This window comes from Oryx dammah, unplaced genomic scaffold, assembly GCF_014754425.2.
Source record: "Oryx dammah isolate SB20612 unplaced genomic scaffold, SCBI_Odam_1.1 HiC_scaffold_26, whole genome shotgun sequence".
In the NCBI taxonomy this organism is placed as follows: Eukaryota; Metazoa; Chordata; class Mammalia; order Artiodactyla; family Bovidae; genus Oryx; species Oryx dammah.
Genome location: NW_024070210.1, coordinates 64,667,655 through 64,692,390, shown reverse-complemented (window position 1 = coordinate 64,692,390; position 24,736 = coordinate 64,667,655). Strand labels below are relative to the sequence as shown.

The 24,736-nt window shown below is 38.5% G+C and overlaps 1 protein-coding gene across 2 annotated transcripts in view; it reads right to left on the bottom strand.

Moving 5' to 3' along the window:
• Positions 1 to 24,736, bottom strand: part of ZNF106 (zinc finger protein 106) — a 58,418-nt gene that overhangs the window by 19,384 nt on the left and 14,298 nt on the right. The window contains exons 2-10 of one of the 2 annotated variants that reach the window (XM_040226836.1): positions 21,023 to 21,108; positions 17,296 to 17,357; positions 11,185 to 11,382; positions 5,754 to 7,931; positions 4,069 to 4,696; positions 2,822 to 2,891; positions 1,297 to 1,451; positions 1,153 to 1,213; positions 336 to 674 (exon numbers count right to left, since the gene is read on the bottom strand). In XM_040226836.1, the coding sequence (XP_040082770.1) occupies positions 336 to 674; positions 1,153 to 1,213; positions 1,297 to 1,451; positions 2,822 to 2,891; positions 4,069 to 4,696; positions 5,754 to 7,931; positions 11,185 to 11,382; positions 17,296 to 17,357; positions 21,023 to 21,076 (3,745 nt within the window). In that variant the 5' untranslated portion in view covers positions 21,077 to 21,108. The remainder of the gene's footprint in view (positions 1 to 335; positions 675 to 1,152; positions 1,214 to 1,296; positions 1,452 to 2,821; positions 2,892 to 4,068; positions 4,697 to 5,753; positions 7,932 to 11,184; positions 11,383 to 17,295; positions 17,358 to 21,022; positions 21,109 to 24,736) is intronic. The other variant, XM_040226837.1, reaches the window with a different exon arrangement.

Sequence of the window (24,736 nt, the reverse complement as noted above, 5' to 3'; positions counted from 1 at the left end):
CTTAAAGAAAAACTATAGGAACTTTAAAAAATATATTTATTTATTTATTCATTTATTTGGCTGTGTGGGGTCTTAGTTGCGGCACACAGGATCTTCTATCTTCATTGCGGCATGCAGGATTCTTTTAGTTGCGGATGCAGAATCTTTACTTGTAGCGTGTAGGATCTAGTTCCTGAGGCCCCCTGTATGGGAGTGTGAAGTCTTAGCCACTGGATCACCAGGGAAGTCCTGTTATAACTTTAGATTTAATGGACAAGTATGACTCACATCACTAATATAAAATTGCCCTAGACCCACTACAGGGTTGCCCTTAACACAGAGAAAAGTTTACATACTATTAGCTTGCAGTAATTCCTTGGACACACTGCAAGCAGAGCCTTGTGATATGGCATTCACAGTCTCTTCTTGTTCAGGAGACATGGGTTCTTGTTTAATCTGAACTGACGAGTCGGGAGCAGGAACACTGCCATGAGCTTGGAAAGAAGATGTGATTGCTTGGAGAGGGGTTCCAGTGGGTGATGGAGACACGTGGGAAGATAGAGGTTCCAGGAAATTCGGGAAAAAAGCACTAGGCAGAAGTGTGCCATCAGTAGATGTTTGAGATCTAACATTCTTCTGTTCTCGTGTAAGGCTAGAGGGAACCTGGTCTGGATGTTCAGAAGGTTCATATGTTTCTAGAATGGGAAACGTACACACATACAAATGCAAAAATGTTATCTGAAAAGCCAGTCATTATTGAGCCAACTTGCATTTTTAAAGATTACAAGAGAATTTTTAAAGATGCTCATAATTCTTTAAAATAGATTATTATGTAAGCTATATGTACAACCAATGAGGATACAGACAGGCAGGCATTAATATTCTAATTTTTCAGATTTTAACTGACTTCTCCAAAGTGATACTGGTACTAATAGAAGAGCCAAATTTGTACCCCAGTCTTGGGATGCCTAACCCAAGACTCTTTCTGTAACATTATTTCTACTGCTAAGCATTTTGGGGACATACAGTCTTACAGGCCTTTCTACAGAAGGATGAAATCAAGGAGACATGAGAAAAATCATATTAACTTTTTCATAACTACTTTAATTCCCCTCTAGAGAAAATCAAAAAGTAACAAGTTAGACAGTCCAGTCCATCAAATTCTCTGAATACCTTGTAATCCCTGTAGAATCTGTATTCTATGGGTCCTCAGGGCACTCATTTCCATAGTTATCTAAAAATAAAGTATTTTGTTAAGCATTTTAAAATTCAACTTTAAGATGATCCTTTTTCATTAAACATTCCATCTGCTGTTACCTGCTGCTTAAGCATAAGTAGCCTTTGAACTTCAACGTAAGCTGTCTGAAGTGCTGCACGAGCCTGTAGAAGATTGTTATCCATGCACTGCAATGATTTGCTTAGTTCTTCCTCTCGTAAAGAAATACTCAGCAGCTGGTCAACCTGAGAACGTTCTGTCAAAAGAAACCATAACGCTTAGTTTAATATTGGAGACTCCTCTTTAATAATCCAGGGAACTGCATCAATTATCTAGGATAGGCCTTTATTTTCTCCCCACTAGATCACTGGAAGGAGACTCATTAAATTTTTTACAAATCACATAATCAAGTCATGCTATCAGAGCTAGAGACCAAGCCTCATGGTTTCAAGTGTACCACCACATGGTACCATCTTACCAAATCACCATCTTCCACAGTGACGCTTCCAAGCAAAACCTCTGGGGAAATCAACTCCTGTAGGTTTCACTTTCCATTTTCCTTTATCTACTACCCTCTTCAATCAAGGCTTTGGCTTAGATTGGGCCCCAAACCTAAACTGCTTGCACTCTCTTCTGGATTCCTATTTTTCTAGTCTGTTAATTTAAAATAGTTCTCTTTAATATAAAATTAGAACTTTGATACATTAAGGTTCTTTAATATAAAATAACTTTAATATAAAATTTTTAAATAAAAATATTTATATTTAATATAAAATAATATATATTTTCCTGAAGAAAATATAGCTGTGAAATAAAATGTCCTACTACGTGTATTTGTTTGTCATCTTTATATCTGTCTTTTTCCCATGCAATATACCAAGACCGCTCCCCTAAATTCCAGACCCACATATCTAACTACCAACCGGATACTTCTACTGAGGTGTCTCTGAAGTCCTTTAACTCAAGGGATCCAAAAGGGAACTCCTATCTTCTTCTACCCTCAACCTGTAACTCTCATAAAGTTTTCTGTCTCTATAAATAAAGCCATCAACTGCTCCAGCCAGAAACTGGTATCATCTTTGACTCCTACCTTATCACATCCAGCCACCTAAAGTTCATCCAATCACTTCCTGCACTAGATCTTATACTGAAATGGTATGAGAATCCGTGAAAGGCAAGAGTCACAGAAGCCTATTAGTCAGGGAGCCCCACAAATAACTTCTCTCCTTAATTCACATGAGAAAAGCAACCACGATTCCTCAGAAAGTGAGTGAAATGGCTATAAATGACCAAGAGGGATAAAAACTTCTACTAAATGTCTTGTTTCTCTTCACTCCACTGAAAAGGCCCAGTGAGACTTTCTGGTTTTATACTGAACTCGATTTGTCCATGATATATATTAATTCCAGCTTTCTGGTGTAGGTGGTATCACATATTTCTTCTATAGCTCCAACTGGATATAGTAGAAAATCAAACTTTTTCTATGCCCTTAAGCAAGGCAACAAAAATATCATAAATTAATAAATGGCTGTTCTCTGTTTGATAAGCTATACTTGTATATCAAGTTGTAAAAGGCTGAAGTGATACAAGAACAGTTTCTTTTTGCCAGAATATTCTATACTATACCTTTCTTTCCTTTAATTTTCCTTCTTTTATTTTTTCTCTCAAGACTTGGCAGTTCAGGAGAAGATCCATCCTAAGGAGATTTAAAAAAAAAAAAAAAAGAACAATATTAAATATGCAATGGCGATTATCCAGGAGGGGGAAAAAGAATCAATTCTAAGTCAGTCATACATTACTATTCATGATTGCTACCATCAGGATAGTTAGGAGTTTCATATATATGATATGAGCTCAAATATTAGTTGACTGAATGTATCTGACAAAAAAAAAAAAAAAAAAGAAAATACAACCAAGGTTAAGTACCTCCCTAGCATCCTAAAGGTAGTAAAGCCCAAGGGCTTGGGCAAAGCACTTCACCTTGGTAAAAGCTAGTAAAACATCTGATTTCACAGTTTCTACTTTAGAATTCAGCAAGAAAATCTCTACAACAAAAAGCTTAACAGTCTGTGAGATAAGACCCAAGACATCAGCTATGCCATAAGACAATCTCTCATCCAACACTATCTGCTACAACATCTAGTTCAACAGGGCAAAGATGGAATTTAAACCCAGGTCTACAACCCATGCCTTTAACTAGTTTGTTATATTGTCTCAATATTAAAGGAAACAGTCCATTTTCTGAGTGTCAGATTCCAGTCTATACTATCAGCAACTCTTTCTTTTCAGAAAGGGTTCCTGAAAGGGTTAAGCAATATTAGCCATCAGAGGTGCCAAAAGAGACCTGTCAGTGAAGTAATGGATTCTAAAAAGACCAGGCTAGGCAACTTAAGTATCAAAGACAGAGTAACAGAGACTAAGACTATGCTCATATAGATGCACTCTCATAGTATTAAAACTACTTTATTCCATAGTTCTGGGTCCAACAAACATACATGTCCTACAAATACAACACTAGAGTACCTTTCTTCAATAGCAGTACAGAATGCATCATGAAAACAGATAAAGTTACAGCTGAAGATGTGGCTCATTCCTTGGTCAGGTGATTCAAAGAATCATTGGCTTAGAGACTAGTTTTAGAGATGACTTCATATTTTCCCAGTACTGTACATTCATATTCAATTACATCTAACCTAGTAGAGCTACTCAGTGAGAGAAACCAGTAGGACAAAAATATGAAGAGCCTCAGAAATCTTCTATTGCAGAGTAGGGCAAAACACAAGCCCAGGTACCCAAGAAAACATTACGTTTTTCTTATCATAGCCAAGTCACTACATGAAACGTTCTGCAAAACATACAGGAGTCATACTCACTCCAGTGGCTCTTCGTTTCTTTCTAACATTCTGGCCATCATTCTGTTCTGCACCAGAGGTACAGCTGCTGTCTGTGGCTGCATCTGCCAAACTGGAGTTTGCAAGGGCTGAGGATGTATTTGACGATAAAGAGTTTCCTTCTCCATTACTTTCCTGGGCATTATGATTCTCTGATAGTGTAGAGCTCTCCTGGCTGTGCAGCTTTGTCAAATCCATCAAAGGTATTGTACGGTCAGGAGATAACTGCGTGCTATGTCGCCTTCGAATAGCAACATTTTCAGTTCTTTCATCTGTTCTTAGGGAGGCAGCCAGAGGTGTCACTTCCTGCTTCAGGCTCATGGTTGGTTTTTGACTCTCTGCAGATCTGAATGAATTACTAGGTGAAAAAATCTGCTGGGGCTCATTTTCTTTGCCTGTGCCTTCCTCACTGAAGAAGCTATACACAGACGGAGCCCTGTCTATGATCACACTGCTCTCCGAAAGGCTTCGCTTCCTTGCCAACCCAGGGGATGAAGAAATGGAAACACCTTCCCACTGGAATCCTTCTAGATCAGACAGGTCAGGCTCACCATCCAGATCCAAGACCTCTTGCTCATTTTGAACCAGAGGCACCATTTCTATGCCAAACCTCAAGAAAGAAAGAAAAAGAAAAAAAAAAAAATTCATAAATCAGACACAGCTGGGAGAAGGGGCACCACTTAATGTGCCAAACTCTACTAGGCACAGAGATTGCAAATGTAAATGGATGGCCTCTGCCCTCAAGGAGCTTATAGTCTAGTAATTCTAAACACAAAGTAAGTTAACTCTATTATAAGTATTGTAATGTAACAAGTAGTAAATTAGATATTTGTATATAGCTATATACAAAGGGAAGGAATAAAAACTGAAGGTTTTATTTAATATGGAGCTCTAAATCAACAGTAAGTATGTAATTTTTAATAGCAAACAAACAAAAAGTGTTCATCAAGCATTTACAAGCAACAGACACCATGCTAAGAACTTCATAATTTCAATGATACTCACAAGTTATGGGAAAAGAAAAGAAGGGACAATAAATATGTTATTTCAACAAGGATGGAAATTTAAGCCTGGAGGGCTATATAATTAAAACACAGCAGGATGATTTGCAAGTAGCAAACCTATGTTGAACACTGCTTTCCCATTCAGAAAAGTTTAGTGCCTTAACGTAAGGTGAACAGCCAAACTATTATTACACAAGTACTCAGGAGAATGTATTTTGTGATCACAAATACAATGTCCACAGCAGATACAGAAAGATAACTATCTATACGTTCTAAGTAAAAGGTGATGAGAAGTTACATCTAAAAGTTGCATCACTCATTGAGATCTACAGTTAAATACAGGGCTATGGACAGACATCTTTGTAATGCTGTCACTTTATGGTTCCCATCACCAAAGTGATGGATTTCTAATGATATTTTCCCCACTTCATTTCTCAGAAGCAGGTGTGTTTCTTTGTAACCTGAATTCCCTGCTAGGAAACACTTTATTCCACTTGTTATAGAGTAGCAGTCACTCTTGGATATTTAAACCAGACATCTACAACAGGTATTTTTTTGCAAACATTTAATTAAACTCAACAAGTAGAATTTGACTACAGCCAAAGGGTAAGTTTAAAAGGAAAAAAAAAAAAAAAGAAATGGATACTGAAAAGAGGCACACACCTGGGTAAGCCTTTGCCTAGCTCTTGCTTTTTCTTGGTTACTTGCTGAATGACCTGTTCCCAGTTGACATTTCTTCGAGATGCATTTAGAATCTGTCGAAGAGTTGGCTTGAGCCCAGATTCCTTCTCTGTCTCACTCTTTCGATGACCACTGATATTGCGGATCCGGCGAGCACTGTTGAGGTTTGGCTCAGGAAGGTGTGCTCCAGTTTTGCTCTTCAAGCTAATGTGCCGGGTTAGATCTCTCTGGAGTGAGGCAGGAAAGCCAAGCTTGCTTAGTTCAGGCAGGAGGGGGCCTGAGGGTTGACCTATATCACTTTTTTGAAGCTCGGCATCCAAGCTAGTACTCTCAAAGCCTTCAGTTTCATAAGATTCATGAGATTTAACAGGGTCATCAACCTGTGCATCTTCTAGAGAGGTTTTCAAATCTAGCAGTAAACCAGACTGTGGGCTGACTACAGATGTCATTTGTAACTCAGTTTCTTTTTGGTGAACTGCTGAGTTACACGGGGAAGTGGATGGTTTTCTAGATGTTTCCAGGTTTTGGTCATCCCCCCTTTTCTCATCAGCAGCAGGAGTACTGCAGGATAAAACTTCTGTAGTTGTAGAACCCAGGGTTTCGATTTTTGTCCTATGCTTTTCTGTGTCATATATCTCTCCATCACTTTCATCTTCTAATGCCTGTACTTGAAATTCAATCTTCAAAGATCCTTTTTCAGACTCTTCTACATTTCTACTTGCTTTTGCATAATTCCTGGTCCTTTTAGAAGCACTAAGTGGATTTTGCAATGTCTCATGACACTGCAGCACATCTTTGGCTTTCTGTAATGTATCACTTAAATTTTCATCAGAATCCCTTTGAGTTCCAAGTGAACTTTTATTATTTCCTTTTAAAACATGAGGACCTGAACTTCGCATTTTGGATATGCAAGAACTCTGATTATCTTCTGCAGTGTGTTTAGCCAAAGGATTTGAGTGTTCCCCAGAGAAAAAAGAATTAATTTTGGTGTTTTTTGAGGGATTCTTTGAATCTTGCTTTTGAGGAACTGATTTACTGTCTGGAGTTGGAAGGAGTGGGGATTTTAATGCCATCTTATTTAAATTAGGCTCTTGTTCAGGTTTTTCTGTAATGGGGCATTCTCTCACCACCTCATAGGAAGCAGTGCAGTCAGATGAGGTTTTGTGTTTAAGAGATCCAATATGTTTTTCTTTTTCTGTTTTCAGTTTTTGAGAATTATTTGTTTTATCATTTTGGGGCTCTTTTATTCCCATGGTTATCAAGCTATAATCAAAGAGAGGCTTATCTATCATTTCTGACTTGTTACCAGTGACTTCTTTCATTCCTGATTGTAAATCCAGAGTCTTCTGTGAAGGGTAAGGAGTCCAGCGACGGAGCTTTTCCCTTGCTACACTGCCACTCTTCCCACCAATTTTGGAAGTGAAGGTGTCTGTTTGTTTAGTGGTTTGGCTTTCTAGCTGCTCAAAATTGAAGTCAAGCAAGCCTTCTGAATGAAACTTACCACTTGCAAATCCTTCAGAAGGACCTCTGTATGTGGCAACTGCACCAACCTTGTCATTCTCTTGCCACTGCCACTTATACCTGTCTTGATTGTATTTGTTTGAGTTAGATTTCGTATTCCATAGCATATTCATGTCTTCCATTTGACAGTTAGAATTTCTGTTTCTGCCCGGTTGAAATTTGTCTCCGGGGCCACTGTAATTCCAACTATTTGTACCACATGCACTGGATTTCCAATTTCCGTTACTGCTGTTCGTATGCCAACTGGAAAAGCCACCTGTTCCTTCAGAATGCCAACTGGAATTCCTTCCTGTACCATTATGATTCCAATCTACTGTCCCACTATTTGAATGCCAACCACCTCCAGAATTACTATGGTTGTGAAACCAAGGTGAGGAACCTCCTGCACCACCCTTATGCCACCCAGAACATCCTCTTGATCCACCATTATTCCTTGAAGAATGTGTGAAGCTGTTTTTCCTACTGTTACTATAGCCATCTTTCTCCCACTTCCTGTCCCACTGAGGAGGTCCACGATGATGCCATGCTGGCTGGCTGTAGCTCTCTCTGTCTTGGTAAGGGATTCGGTCTTCTCGTCTCCATTGGGGTCGCCTGTCATCAGAGTTTATTTCTTGGCTGCTATTGGAAGGTTTATCTTGTCTAGAAGAAAAACAGTCTTTTATTAGTGATTTAAAGGAGTTCTCAGAATTCCTTTAAAGCCATAACCCACCAAACATGCCCTCTGCCTTCTTCCTCTGTCACTTAGAATATGTAACTTAAGAGTATGTAATAGTCTTATTTTTATTTCAAATAGTGATTGTTTTCATATCTTTACATGATATAAACTTATATTTCACAATTTATTGATTTAAAATTAATATATTTATCAACCCCAAAATATTAAAAACTTGACACATTTATACTATCTTTCCTCTCCTGCTCTTTTTCTTAGCATATTTGAGGATTGTGTTCCTATCGTCCAATTATTTTTATATTACACAACTTTTAGAAAAGAGGAGCAAGTATACTTTGTAGCTATGGTTAATTATCATAGTTAACACAATTTAAATCCAGCTGATCTTAATACCATGATTTCTTCAATAGTTGGTTCTTTCTGAAAACCCAGTTTCTTAACCTATTTTAAATGGTAAGATTTTACTCTGCATAATAGCTTTCATTAATAAACACTTTACCAAGTACACATTCAATGACTATTAGTAGTGAAAGAACACTTTTATGAACAGTTCCTGTTTCTGAAGGGCTTATAACCTAGCTAAGGAAATAAGTAAGGTCACAAACAGGAATAAAATAGTACATAACAAGCAAGTAGCATCCATGATAAATGCCATTAGGAGTTTCATGAGCCAGAGGTTTTTAAAAGAAGCTACAGCTGTTTCAACTATTCATGTTAGACAAGAAGTCCACAGAAATGTGAATAAATTTAAGCAAACATTATGGGAATCTGCATAAAACCATTTTCCTTCAAAAAGTACCTATGTTTTCCCTAACTCACATGTGCTTCACATGTGGTAAGGTGCTCAAAAAACTGAATAATATTAACTAAAACTACTGAATACCTACTAATCATAAGGCATTTATTGCTAAACACTACAAAGATTACCTCATTTAATTTTCACAATTCTGCAGCAAGCATTATTATTTCTACTTTTTAGATATGGAAACTGAGGATTAGAGAGGTTAAATAACTTGCCTAGAGTAAGATACCTAGTTAGTGTTATGGCAGAAATTTGAACTTTGGCAGTCTAACTCTAGAGCCCACATTCAAACTGAAGTATAGTTGATTTATAATGTTATTTTCTACTATAAAGCAAAGTGATTCAGTTATATATGTATACATACATACATGTATTCTTTTCCATATTTTTTTCCATTATGGCTTAACACAGGAGACTGCACAGTTTCCTATGCTACAGAGTAGGACCTTGTTTTTCATCTGTCCTATACACAATAGTTTATACCTGCTAATCCCAGACTCCCAGTCCATCTCTCCCTATCCCCCTCCCCACTGGCAACCATGAGTCTGTTTTGAGCCTGTACTCTTGACCACTAGACCTGGACAGAATGAAAATCTCAAAAACTGAAGTTTGATAGAATGAAAATCTCCAAGTTTCTGCAAGTGGGTTCCAACCTCTGAATCTGAATCTGACATAAATTTTAAACTCAGTACTGACTTTAATAGCTTTTAATGTCTTTAAGATTTTGGACACAAATTGGAATTTTTCTGTTTTTCACTTTTAGGATAAAAGCTAATTCACCTTAAAGTTCAAACATCCACTTGCATTATGAATTACAACTACTGCTAAACAGGAGATCCTAAGTCCCCAAGTGTTCCTACAGACACTTGGAAGATCTTTATACCATCATTAACCAATTTGCTTTTTTTGTTTCTAAGCTGAATGCAACTTCTGACATCCAAGGAGATCACTGCATAGATCTACTAATATCATCCAGAAATGAGAATTTGGCAATAAGTCAGTCACAAAGTAAAATTCCTAGATTATCATGAATTGGCTAGGGCAGGGGGACAATAGCATGTAGCTAAACGCACAGCTCAAAAAGAATAATCTAAATTAAAAACCTCATGAAGGAAAAAAGAAAAAACCTCATGAAGACATAAGTAGATGACTTTATAAATATGTCACCAAAGAGGCTTATTAAAATAAAGACTAGTAACTGCAATATGAATGTCTAATTTACTGAGAAGCTTTTACTCTCTGACTTAATGTTTAATCATTTACACAGATAAGCTAATAATGGCACAAGAATGTTAGAACAAAAATAGAAGTTAGTCTTCTAGAGGCTCCAACATCCTAAAACAAGAGTAAACTGCAGCTATATAAAAGTAGTGAGAATGTCATTTGAAGGATAAACAACTAAACAATTTAAGAATCATGCTGCTATGGACATTTTAAAACTAAGAAAACCCCTTTCAAAGACCTGTTCAAAAAGGTTTTAGCATATAGAATAGCAACTACTACTTTTTTATATCCAAACTGCATTCTAACTGAAAATGAAATACAGATCAGGTATAACTAGTATTCAAAAAGGATCTTTAAAATTTTCAGAATCTGAAATGCTTTTTATCATGTTCTAGAACTTAAAAAAATCACCCCACTTCATAACTGGTTCTATATCTTTTACTCATATCTGAAATTTTCTGCTTCATTAAACTTTTCAGACCACGAATCAGTAAGGTTAAAAATACAAAAGGCTAATACCTAAATTATAGCTGTAGGTATGAAACTATCTAGTACAAGCTATAAAACTTATATTGTTGAAATGATTCTGACACTGTCCAATATACAGCATAAATTTATTCAAAAAATACTTACTGAAGAAATTAATAATAAAAGGATAAATCAAACTTAGTAGAAACACTGTGTTAATTCACATGATGTTTCACAAAACAATTTTTTCCTAAGGAATGAAATAAGAAATGCTATATAATATATTCAAATGAAACTTATTTACTAATATCTTTCCACTAGAAAATTCATGAACATGAATTTATTGGTACCCCCTCCCCAAACTGGAACTAATACAAACAATTCTAAACATAGTTATCAGCATGGTAAAAATTCCAGATATGTAACAGCTATGGCTAGTTTTTAGATAGGGTCAATACTGAGGTTTTTTTTTTTTTTTTTTTTTTTAAGGAGTTAATACAGTAGTTCAAGCAAGCATTCCATTGCCTTTTAAGATTAAGATGGCAACTTCAAGGTAAACTTTAAGGTAAAATCTGTGGCACAACACTGCAAATCAATTAAAAATTAAATTAAATTTTAAAAAAGAAAAATCTGAATGCTCCAGGCTGAAAAGAATGGAAATGGAAAATGTATTCTCTCCTACATTGTTTCACATAGGCTTTTAAAAATATCAAATTATTACTCACCGACTTTGTTCTTTCCTTTGTTTTATTAACTGAATGAGTTCCTTGTCAAAATAATCTTCTTCTTCTTCTTCCTTTCCATCATTTTCTCTTTCCTGGGCATCAACATTATCTTTGTGCAACTGGCCAGAAATGTGCTTTGCATATGCAGAAAGACCCACTTCTGTAACCCCGCACACTCGGCACTCATGACTACTGTCCCTAGGGAAAGAGGGAGATGAGGGACATTCAATCCTCCCCACCGGCATGGCACACTCACCAGATCTGTTATAGTTTCCTCTGAAAGACACTGCACACTTTGGCACAGTGAAAAATTAGTGCTAATCAATCTCAATGCTCCTTTCATCACTGTTAATAAGTTTGTTCATAAGTTACTTTTGAAATGAATTAAAGATTCTTTTCCAGCAATCAAGAGGCAATACACTTCAGAATAATATAGTTTAGGAGAAATCTTCTTGAATTGCTGTACTTAAAACCTTGCCAGAGGAAACGTGGTGAAAGGGGAGGCAGGGAAGGGGGCTCAGAGCAAACAGAAGTTGCTCTGGAGCACACCCATGATGCCAACTGCACTCAGAAATCCTGATGACAGTGCTCACATTTAATCTCTGGCTCAAAACCTTTCTCCCAGTGAAAAGTAAGGGGTGGGGAAAAGAGCAGGAGGCAGAGCCAATCACAGCCTAGTAACTAAATCGGAACAGCTGGAGCTCTGCCTGGAATGTGAAGATTCTGGACTCCAGGACAAATGATATTAGTCTCAGCAAACTTTTTTTGGTCTCGATGATACATGTGATCTACATTCTGCTTCAGAAGGGTTTATTTTAAAGGGAATGGAAAGCATTTCAGTTGTAGGAAGTTAACAGCTGTGCTAGGCAAATGGTTTTTCTCAGGTTTCAGAAAAGAACACCATTTAGAGAGACGTAAAATCAGGTTCTCAGTTAAGAAAGATAATTGAGCAGCGTTTTTCTTCTTTTACTTTACATACTTAATAATGTATCTCATATGTGGCCAGTTTAAGAAGCCAAAGTCTTGAATCAGTGACCAGAGCTGTAGTAGATGAATAATTTAACTGCATTTTTAGCTTCTTGAGTCCCTCAATCAGCTCAGCTATCCATGCAGTCACTATGAGAAACATCAGAACACCATGGGTACATGTGCAATGAATAGACAGTAATGTCTACTCAATAATCCAAATTGGCTTATCTCTGTATCATTTGTCTTGGGTTAATACTAGTGATATTTTTGCACTTCCTATGCCATTCTATAAAAATACACAAACACATACACAAAAAGACGTGTTGTCTTTAATAAGATAGACACAGACACACACATGACTGCTTCATCTTTCCCCTCATATCCATCCATACATGGGCAGAATTCATTTCAGCTAACCAAAAGAGACCCTCAAAATAAAGCCCCTTGTTTACTAGAAGATGGTTTCTGTTACAGATCATCTGAATATTCATTTGAAAAAAAAGAAAAAACAACTTATCAAGCAACTACTAAATTCCAGGCAAGAAACTAAGTATATGGTTAATGGTGACAAATTATAAACAAACAATGCCAAATAAGTTAAAACAAACAAACAAAAAAACCACTGTTTTTTCACTCTGTACCTATCATGAAAAACACCTCAGAAAAATGGAGAAAATTCGTAAGCTTCCGTTTTATTTTTTTGACTTTGTAACTTAAATGCTCTGGATGTAAAATAGTCTAGAACACTAACATTCATTTTAATGAGTTCTGACCAGATTCCTCAAGTTACCCTGAATATCTATACACTAATTCCTTCTAATTCGCCAGGAACTTAAACATATTATTTTCAGAGAGTTTTCCACTGTACTTACTACAATTATATACTTTAAAAAAAGAAAAATAATCCTCAACTTTCTCCAGTTTACCACACTCATCTCTCAAGCAACTAAAATTATGGTAGTTCATGAATGTTAACTTGTAACAGAAAGCAAGCCTTTTCTCACAGCAACAAAGAACGAACTTTAAAATGAATATATAAATAGAAATCTATCCCCAAAGGGCAGTATCAGAATAAACTGAAGACTGTAACAAATTTAGAATACATAATTTCCCCTATAATAACAACTCAGATCAACTCAATTTTCTGGTTAGAAAATCTTTTGGGCTTTAATCTCTCTACAACTGGAATAGGTTTTTAGTCCACTTTTCCAGCTGAAAATTTATACAACGCTAAATTGTATATTGCAGTACCAGGGACTTCATTCTAAAAGGTATTCTTAAATAAAAACCCTGATTTCCGCCCCCCTTACTTCTAAAAAGCAGAGTTTTAAAAAAAAGAAAATGCAGAGGGTCTTTTTTTTGGCGGGGGGCGGCCAATGTGGGGAGCTGTGCCTTACAGTTTGCAAGATCTTAGCTCCCTGACCAGGGATGGAACCTGTGCTCCCTACAGTGGAAACCCTGAGTCCTAACCACTGCACTGCCGAAGAATTCCCTCAGAGAATTTTTCATATGTCCAAACCATCAAAATCCTTCTTCAAAAGAGATAACTGGAAGACCACACTGACTTTTTAACATATTAAGGAATGCAGACAGTAATTAACTCTTAAAAATAAATATCCATAACCACAGACCTAATTTGCAATTTCCAAAGCACAATTATATGTTAGATACGCATCAAATACTTTAACACAGATATTTAAAACATTTTTGCTTTCATTGCCAGAAAGTGTATTAACCATAATTCTGAAGCTACTTGATAGAAAAATACCTCAAGATCCTACCCAGATGGGTACAGCAGTAAGAGCAACATAAAGTTAACACTAAAAATGGTTTATCAGAACACAGAAATCTCTAACATTTTTCTTACAAATGAAATCAAGTTTCTGGGGATTTTTTCCTTTTTTAAAATAAACTTTACAAGAAACTTCATAAAGAGAAAAGAAAGAATTTACATTTATACAGGGAAAGAATAGGACAGATTGACCACATCTTGTGAAAATTCCAATGTGTCTATATCTGAGGTTAAGCATATTAATTACAATATGTATTCATGCTTCCAAATAGGGTGTTCGGGAAACCACATGCTCTTTAAAGTTAATAGCAAATTAAATAACATTTTAACAATGCTATTTTCCAATTCTTTATCAATAAACAGTTAAAATACTACTTCATATAATATATAAAGTAATCGTTGGGAAAAAAATACTGCTGTACTTCCTGACTGCTGCTACTGCTAAGTAGCTTCAGTCGTGTCCGACTCTGTGCGACCCCCTAGACGGCAGGCCACCAGGCTCTGCCGTCCCTGGGATTCTCCAGGCAAGAACACTGGAGTGGGTTGCCATTTCCTTCTCCAATGCAGGAAAGTGAAAAGGGAAAGTGAAGTCACTCAGTCATGTCCGACTCTTAGCGACCCCATGGACTGCAGCCTACCAGGCTCTTCTGTCCATGGGATTTTCCAGGCAAGAGTACTGGAGTGGGGTGCCATTGCTTTCTCCGTACTTCCTGACTAAAAAAGGCAATAATTTTCCTTGGAGTGTTTAACAGAGGGCCAAAATTAGCTACATCCTGTTGCCACACAATTTCCTCTCATATGTGAAACGTAAAGCCTTCAGATATTCTATCCATAAGCTCCTCTTTATTAAGCTTGCTCTATCTATAACACAACAGCTGGTTGATAAATTAAGGTTTGTGCCATTTTAATAGTATCTATCTGTAGAAACTACTTACAGGCCATATAGCTGAACAAGTACATTAGGAAAAAACAGGGAAATGTTCCAGATGTCTCCAATTATGAACCAAATAAGGTACTCACTTCTCAGCAAGCCAGCATTCAAAATGCAAATAATATGCTCTTTACATCTCTGTGTGTGGCTCTTTACATTTTTGTGTATGGCTCAGTTGGTAAAGAATCCGCCCGCAATCCAGGAGACCTGAGTTCGATCCCTGGTTTGGGAAGATCCCCTGGAGAAGAGAAAGACTACCCACTCCAGTATTCTGGCCTGGAGAATTCTGTGGACTGTATAGTTCATGGGGTCACAAAGAGTCAGACACAACTGAACAACTTTTACTTTACATTTCTTAGCCAGATCACAACCAAAAATTAAGTGATACTTAACATCAGAAAGCCAATTCTTAAACATGAAATCCAGAGGAAAAAATCACAAACTGAGGACAGAAAGAAAAAAGATGACTGATTACTATTTGTCCCTTTTGTACAAAATAGTGATGACTATTCGTCATGATAATAATGTTCCAAGTCAGTGAATGATGTTTGAGATTTTGTTGTTTTTTTATAGCTTTGCCAGCTGTTTTTCCTGGCTACCTCCTTGCCTTCTCCCTTATAATTTGTTACTGACCAGGAAACCATACCAAACCTGTTTCCAAACCTGAAAGCACTGTATCTAAAATATGAGTAAATTAAGTACCAAAGTGTCCTCCTCTAAATGAACTGGGTGCAAATACTGACATTAATATTGTCAGTTCAGAGGCTTCAAATGCTTATTTCTTTAATATTTGACTATGCTCCAAATAACTGTAAACAGTAGACAAAATCTCCATGGCACAACTAAATTGACAAGTGGGAGGAGAGGGGAACAAGTTACAGAACAATATGTATATGGCATGTAGTTCAGTTCTGTTAGTAAGACAAAACAAAATCAAAACATATGTACAAGAGTGTGAACATATGGATATAAATCTGTCTACACGCAGAAGAGAGGTTTGGATAGGGTATATACTACACTGTTGACTTTCCTCTAAGACTGGAGTAGGAAGATGGGGAGGGAGTGAAAGGGCCTCTACCTTCTTTACTCTTTATGATTCTGTATTGACTATGACCATGAATCTTAAGCCATTAAAAAGGTTTAAATGTTTTAATTAGCTGATTGGTGATTTTTGAATAAAACAAGGCATTCCTCTTAGAAAAAAATGGGCTTCTCTCCTAATGACTAGACTTACTGGCCTCATTTGTTTTGTTTCATTTCATAACACAATTCAGGTCACTGAGTAGCCTAGAAAAAAGTGAATTCTTGAAGGAAGTCTATGGGAAATGGGATCAAATAATTAAGACAACCCACAAATAGGTAATCAAAGGTTGACTGTATTTCATAGGTTCCTATGATAATGAGTTAAAGATCATATATGTTCAAGATATTATAAGGGTTCTCCACACTAAATTTGAGTGAACATTTTTTTTTTTTTGGTAGGTAAGGAGAGGGTTTGTTTAGAGGGAAACATACTCCACAGACAGAGTGTGGCCATCTCAGAGGGCAAGAAGCCTGAACACCTCTTTTACACTGCTGTGAAGACCTAAACTTCACACAATAAGGGACTGAGACCACAGAAAAATTCCTCTTACATGCTAAACAGATGCTGAAAGTTCAGTAACATATTAATTTGCCGATACAGCCTAAAACTGTATTACTTAAAATACAGATAATTCCAAATGACCTAGGTTGGCATCCTGATCAGTCTGTAACCATTATTCGTGGACTAAGGTATAATTCATATTTCTGTTTTCCAAAGTTCCTCTGTTCCATACTGTCTCCAAAGTTTAAATTCACATACAATTCAAAACATCCAAAAAAGGAAACTTAGTTGGGAAAAGACATGGAATATACACACATGCTACCTTTAATGTCTTAATTTCCTTAAACATCTCAAGCTTTAATTCACAAAACAGCATTCTTAAATACAGGTTTATACATGGATTTTATTTATACTAATGAGATTCAGTGCTATTTAGCAGACTTTGGACTTCTCAGACTATTCCAACAACTAGTAAAGGTTTATGGCATGTGATAATTTGCAAGCTGCTTAGGCAAAAATATGAAATGTCCTGGTTGCAAAGCTGGTGTGCAGGAATGAGAAAGCTTACTAATGACAGAACTAGCTCATCCCCACCCACCTCTGCCAAATCTATTTGCCAAAGTTCTTATGAATTCTACACATTTGAGATGTACCACAATTTATCCTTTTTGAATTAAAAAAAAAAAAAAAAGCTATTGTACCTGTTGTTAATTCTGAAAGAACAGTTCAAGGCCATAAGACAATATTCATTTTTGAAGCAATACTATAAAATAAGCTAATAGGCCCTCAGATTCCCCCATATCCACAAGTTTATGGAAGACAAAGGTTCCATACCTGCCCTTCAGGTTCTCAAGTTCCCTGTGATGCAACATGCTCCTCATGTGTTCATCCATCTCCTTCAAAATTAAAGAAAGCAGATTAAACTAAGGGGGACTGCTTTGGAAAAAAAATTTCTCTGTCTTATTCAATCAACAATCTGGGCTCAAGCTCCTTGTGTTAAAGTGGTGTTTGTGGTTTCTATTCACAATTCGATACTGAAAACAGTTCCTTATTAAGTAACTCTTTAGCTTGTTTTTGACATATTTTATTTTTAAATAAAGCAATAATTTTAAAAGACGTTTTTAAGTGGCTTTCCAAAAAGGTTAGAAAGTTTATTGTATTTAGGAGGCAAAAGACTAAATAATAAACAAATAGGTAAAATTCTAGCCCTTACAAAGTATTTACTTAAGTTTCTTAAAAAACAACAACAAAAATGCCTGAAATCACATAACTTCTCAACCACGTGGCTACTTTTCTTCATACTCTCTTTCCCCACTCAACTGACAATTTCTCAAGAGTATGGTACAACTTTAATCCATGTCTTTGCCAGGGCCTGACATACACTTATTAATATCTGCTGAATGAACAGATGGATACATCAGTTCTAGACAGAAGTTACAGACATAAGGGAACTTCCCTATGGTAGATCAAGATTTTAAAAATGCCTTGAACACAGCAGTTCTCTCATGGCTTCATTTGCACTACCCACTCCCTTGCCTACAACAACTGATGTGTTTGGTTCCAATGAAAACTTTGAGAATGTACTAGATTCCTCCCCCCATCCCCATCCCACTGGGAAGGAAACAAAATCTATGGCAAGAGTTTCTATTTAAATGTGCAAGTGTGACACACACACTCAACACACCTCGAAAAACTCAAAGTTGTAAACGTCGGTCTGTCACACTAAGTATATATATAGCCAGTATGTCATAATTAGAGAATGGCTGTTTACAAATATAAAACTGGCTCACATGGTAAAGAATCCTCCTGCAGTGTTCAAGACCTGGGTTTGATCCCTGGGTCACAACATCAGGGTACTCAGGGATGTAACATACAGTAACCCTAGACTCTTTTCTCCTCCTGAGTGTATTTGGAGCAATCATATGTGTGTAGGTGCTAAGTCTGACTCTTTTGGGACCCCATGGACTGTAGCCCACCAGGCTCCTCTGTCTGGGATTTTCCAGGCAGAATACTGGAGTGGGTTGCCATTTCTTCCTCCAGGGGATCTTCCTAACCCAGGGTCAAACCTGTGTCTCCTGCACTGGCAGGCGGATTCTTATCACTGAGCCACCTGGAGCAACCACGATAATACTATAATAGGTTGGGAAACTAGAGAAAAGTACACCAACATAAGTTGTTCTTAGTCTATCTGAGTTTATCCCTTTCAGTTAACCCATTAACTTCTTCGACCATATCTTAACATTTAAATCATGCCATTCCCTTGCTTAAAAAAAAAACTACTGTTGGCTTTCCCTAAGGCAGGAGTAGATTTAACTACTCAGCTCTTATTTATTATGATCCATGGAAAAATATGAAGAGACAAAACATGTTTTAATCCAGAGTAGAAGAAATGCCAAAAAACCTTAAAATAGAAAAGTTGTGAGATATAACAAGATAGGCCACAGACTCCACAGAAGTCTGACACCTCTGAGTAGCTCCCTATCCATCTCACATCTTCTCATCTTCCCTTCTCCCTCTAATCTAAAAGCAGGCATCAGTCAGTCAGTTCAGTTGCTCGGTTGTGTCCAACTCTTTGCGACCCCATGAACCATAGCACGCCAGGCCTCCCTGGCCATCACCAACTGCTAGAGTCCACCAAAACCCATGTCCATTGAGTCGGTGATGCCATCCAACCATCTTATCCTCTGTTGTCCCCTTCTCCTCCTGCCCTCAATCTTTCCCAGCATCAGGGACTTTTCAAATGAGTCAGCTCTTCGTATCAGGTGGCCAAAGTATTGGAGTTGCAGCTTCAACATCAGTCCTTCCAATGAACACCGAGGACTGATCTCCTTTAGGATGGACTGCTTGGATCTCCTTGCAGTCCAAGGGACTCTCAGGAGTCTTCTCCAACACCACAGTTCAAAAGCATCAATTCTTCAGTGCTCAGCTTTCTTTATAGTCCAACTCTCACATCCATACATGACCGCTGGAAAAACCATAGCCTTGACTAGATGGACCTTTGTTGACAAAGTAATGTCTCTGCTTTTTAATATGCTGTCCTGGTTGGTCATAGCTTTCCTTCCAAGGAGTAAGCATCTTTTAATTTCATGGCTGCAATCACCATCTGCAGTGGTTTTGGAGCCCAGAAAAATAAAGTCACCCAGTTACCACTGTTTCCCCATCTATTTGCCATGAAGTGAAAGTAGGCATAAAAAAGTTTTATTCATTGAAAATTTGAGTAAACGTGGTCTAAATTTTTTAAATTAGAACAGCAGTTCTTTTACATTTGTAAAGGCAGCAAGTATATTACTAAACATGATTTTAAAATTTCAGCTGATTTTCCCAACACTAATTGAAATTCTAAAAAAAAAGAAAAAAATTCTTCACCCAGCCTACTAAATGGATCACAGTCAAACTACTCAGTGGGGCAATCAATATTATCAACTATCTTCATTTAACTTACAAATTAAATTGTGGTCCTACTATTTCCAGGATGAAACTGTTCTAGTCAGATAAGCCTTTTTACCTATTCCTAGATGGCACCCCACTCCAGTACTCTTGCCTGGAAAATCCCATGGACGGAGGAGCCTGGTAGGCTGCAGTTCATGGGGTCGCTAAGAGTCGGACACGACTGAGCGACTTCACTTTCACTTTTCACTTTCATGCACTGGAGAAGGAAATGGCAACCCACTCCAGTGTTTTTGCCTGGAGAATCCCAGGGACGGGGGAGCCTGGTGGGCTGCCATCTATGGGGTCGCAGAGTGGGACACGACTGAAGCGACTTACCAGCAGCAGAGCTGTTATACTCCATTCTACCGCTGAACCTTTGTATTTTTCTTCCACCTAAAATGCCTCTTCTCCATTTCTTGTAAGCCATTTCACTCCCAAACATCTTTCAAGGTTCACTCAGACTTGCCTGGCTAACATCACTCATGATAACTTTCCTAGTTCTCTGTATATCCAATGGCAATCAAGAACATCTTAAAAGCACAGAGGGAAAGTTCCTCAGTATTTAAGCTAGATGAATTCTTAGAAAGCAAAAATAAGAGGCAGGGGGTGGCGGGGGGCAGTGGGTGGCAAAATATGAGACAAATTGCAGATAATTTCCTTAAAGCACAGGTAAATTCTTTTAGTTTTTAAAACAGTGTTTTTCTTTGAGCAACATCCCCACCTTGTGGATGTCTGAGGATATAGTTAGAACCACTGCTGCTATGCTGTGCTTCCCAAAAGCACAGGCAGAGAACTCACAGACTACAAATCAATGCCATTCCCTTAGCTAATCAGAAAGCTGTTACAATCTCAGCCTGAATTTTAATGTATTTTCTCTATAACTGGTTACTAGATGAATTTCTCTTTATCATACTGTTAAGTATCTTCAAATTCCACGTAGAGGTTTAATAATATAGTTACTGTCTTCATAAGGCAGCAATGAGAAAGAAACCAGTGAAATAAGACCAAGGTTTAGGAAAGAAGCATAAATGAGATGTTGTTAAAAGCTTTTACCCATCTATAAATTCCACATGGTGTCTCTGAAAAAATGGTCAGTCATAAAAGCCTCAGATTCTCTCTCTTCTATTATTACCTTTTTTGAGCTGTACACAATGTGGCACAATATGCATTTTCGTTCTCGTACCATAGTGACCAGATCTGAAGCACTCAACGTCACACCTGTAACGAGGAAGTAACATTTAGTAACATTTTCTTCCCAGATGTCCCGAGTTTCATCCTAACATAGCCCAAAATACAACTCCTGCATCTCCCTAACCTCCACCCTGCTCCTACCCCAGTCTACCCATCTTGGTAAATGAAAATTCCAATTCTGCAGGACCCTAGGGCAAAAACTTTGGGAGCCATCCTTAATCCCACCTTCTCATTCCATATTCACCCTCATCAGCAAATCCTGCCGGTCCCACCTTGAAGTACATCCAAAATCTAGCCACTCCTCACAGCTCAGCACATGCATCCTCCCATGGCACCAGTCTACTGACCTGACTCCCTATTTCCACTCTTGTCTATACTCTCATGAAAGTGAAAGTGAAGTCGCTCAGTCGTGTCCGACTCTTTGCGACCAGTGGACTGTAGCCCACCAAGCTCCTCCGTCCATGGGATTCTCCAGGCAAGAATACTGGAGTGGATTGCCATTTCCTTCTCCAGGGGATCTTCCCGACCCAGGGATCGAACCCAGGTCTCCCACATTGCAGACAGACGCTTTAACCTCTGTGCCACCAGGGAAGCCCTCTCTCATGATCCATTCTCAAGCCAGGAATCAAAGATTCTCAGAATGGAATTCTTTTAAAATGTAACTCAGATCACTTAGGGCTTCCCTGGTAGCTCAGCTGGTAAAGAAACTGCCTGCAATGCAGGAGACCCCAGTTCAGTTCCTGGGTTGGGAAGTTCCCCTGGAGAAGGGACAGGGTACCCACTCCAGTATTCTTGGGCTCCTCTGGTGGCTCAGATGGTAAAGTATCTGCCTGCAATGCGGGAGACCTGGGTGGCATCCCTGGATTGGGAAGATTCCCTGGAGGACAGCATGGATGACCTGACTCCCTATTTTCAGTTTTGTCTATCCTCACAATGATCTATTCTCAAATCAGCAACCAAAGATTCTCAGTTCAGTTCAGTTGCTGTCTGACTCTTTGTGACCCCATGGATCGCAGAACACCAGGCCTCCCTGTCCATCATCAACTCCCGGAGTTTGCTCAAACATGTCCATCGAGTCGGTGATGCCATCCAACCATCTCATCCTCTGTCCTCCCCTTCTCCTCCTGCCTTCAATCCTTCCCATCATCAGGGGCTTTTCCAATGAGTCAGTTCTTTGCATCAGGTGGCCAAAGGACTGGAGTTTCAGCTTCAGCATCAGACCTTCCAATGAACAGTCAGGACTGATTTTCTTTAGGATTAATTGGTTTGATCTCCTTGCAGTCCAAGGGACTCTCAGGAGTCTTCTCCAACACAATTCAAAAGCATCAATTCTTCGGCGCTCAGCTTTCTTAATGGTCCAACTCTCACATCCATACATGACTACTGGAATAACCATAGCTTTGACTAGATGGACCTTTGTCGGCAAAGTAATGTCTCTGCTTTTTAACATACTGTCTAGGTTGGTCATAGCTTTTCTTCCAAGGAGCAAGCGTCTTTTAATTTCATGGCTGCAGTCACCAACTGCAGTGATTTTGGAGCCCCCCAAAATAAAGTCTATGTTATTTATAAAGAAACTGTTTCCAGTGTTTCCCCATCTATTTGCCACGAAGTTATGTGGAACTCTTTTAAAATTTAAGTCAGGTCATTTAACTCCTCTGCTCAGAATCTTCCAACAGATGTCCATCTCCCTTACAGAAAATACAAAGTCCTTTGTCACGGGATACAAAGTCCGTTTCTCTCTCATGCTCTGACTCCATGTCTTATCACTCTCCCTATAGTGCTCCATTCAAGTTACACTGCCCTCCTTCCTTCTGTTCCTTGCTCACACTAGGAATTTTTCCACCTGTGGCTTTCTGTATGTCCTGTTTCCTCTGCCTGGAATAGTCTTCTTCAGATATACTTATGGTTCTCATGGATCACTCCCTCACAGTTGCCTCATCGGGGAGGCCTTCCCTGTCCTCCTATAGAATTGTACTTCCTGCCCCCCATTTCTTCTATCCCCCTAATAACCTTCTTAATTTTTTACTTTTAGTAGTTCAGTTGGAGAAGGCAATGGCAACCCACTCTACGACTCTTGCCTAGAAAATCCCACGGATGGAGGAGCCTGGTAGGCTGCAGTCCATGGGGTCGCAAAGAGTCGGCCACGACTAAGTGACTTCACTTTCACTTTTCACTTTCCTGCATTGGAGAAGGAAATGGCAACCCACTCCAGTGTCCTTACCTGGACAATCCCAGGGATGGGGGAGCCTGGTGGGTTGTCGTCTATGGGGTCGCACAGAGTCGGACACAACTGAAGTGACTTAGCAGCAGCAGCAGCAGCAGTAGTACAATGGTAGACAGGTTCCAAAGATGGCCACAACATTATTCCCCACCCCATGTTCTCTTTTGTGATGTGACTTTGTCACCACTACCCATCAAAAGGTAGAGTCCCTCTCTGTGACCTGTTTTGACCAATAAAATACAATGGAAGTGACAACGCAATTTCTGAGGTCAGGCCGTAAAAAATCTGCAGCTTTGGCCTTTGCGCACTGGGAACACTTCCTCTTAGAACCCAGACACATGGAGAGGCCGAAAGGGAAAAAACTGAGGGCACAGCTGAGCACCCAAACAACACCCAGCGCCATTTGACAGTCATATTGGGCTCTCCAGGTCCAGCTGCCAATGAGGTATCCCAAGTGAGACCAGTTAAAGAACCAGGCAAATGAGCCCTTTTCAACCCAAAGAATTGTAAGAATCAATAAAATAACTGGTTTCAAGTCAAGAATTTCACAATGGCTTGTTAAACAGCAAGAAATATCTGAAAGAAGCATCTTTTACTACCTAACATAGTATATATTGTATTTCTCTGTATCCCCAATTACAAATTAAGTTCCACAAGAACAAAGGCTGTATACTTTTCACTAGTACAGGTCTAACACTGAAAACAGTGTCTGGCATACTGTTGGCATTCTGTAATTATTCACTGAATTGTTCCAAATAGGATTATCTTGGGTTATTAAATATGAGTCAGAGATAACTGGATAAATTACTGAGGTTTGGATTAAGACCAGAAGGGTCTCTACAACCCTCCAGCACTACCATACTTTCTTCCTGCATCTCTGCAAGGATGCCCTACCTGAGAATTTAATTCCATTCCCCAAGCAAACTTATTTTTCTCTCCACACCTACAATACCAGACTCTATTTAACAGAGGTATTTGAGTCCTCATCTGGGCTTTAAGTTCCTTATGGGACTTAAAACTGTGAGGTAATGAAGTTATGCTGCTGCTGCTGCTAAGTCGGTTTAGTCATGTCTGACTCTGTGCAACCCCATAGATGGCAGCCCACCAGGCTCCCCCATCCCTGGGATTCTCCAGGCAAGAACACTGGAGTGGGCTGCCATTTCCTTCTCCAATGCAGGAAAGTGAAAAGTGAAAGTGAAGTCGCTCAGTCATATCCAACTCTTCGAGACCCCATGGACTGCAGCCTACCAGGCTCCTCCGTCCATGGGATTTTCCAGGCAAGAGTACTGGAGTGGGGTGCCACTGCCTTCTCCTAATGAAGTTATAAACTACCCTAATTTAATCTGTAACACCCTAGACAACATGGTGAAAGAACCAATGAAAAAGAAGCCTAAAAAAATAAGAAAAAGAAGCTTAAAGGTCCTCTACTTCTCT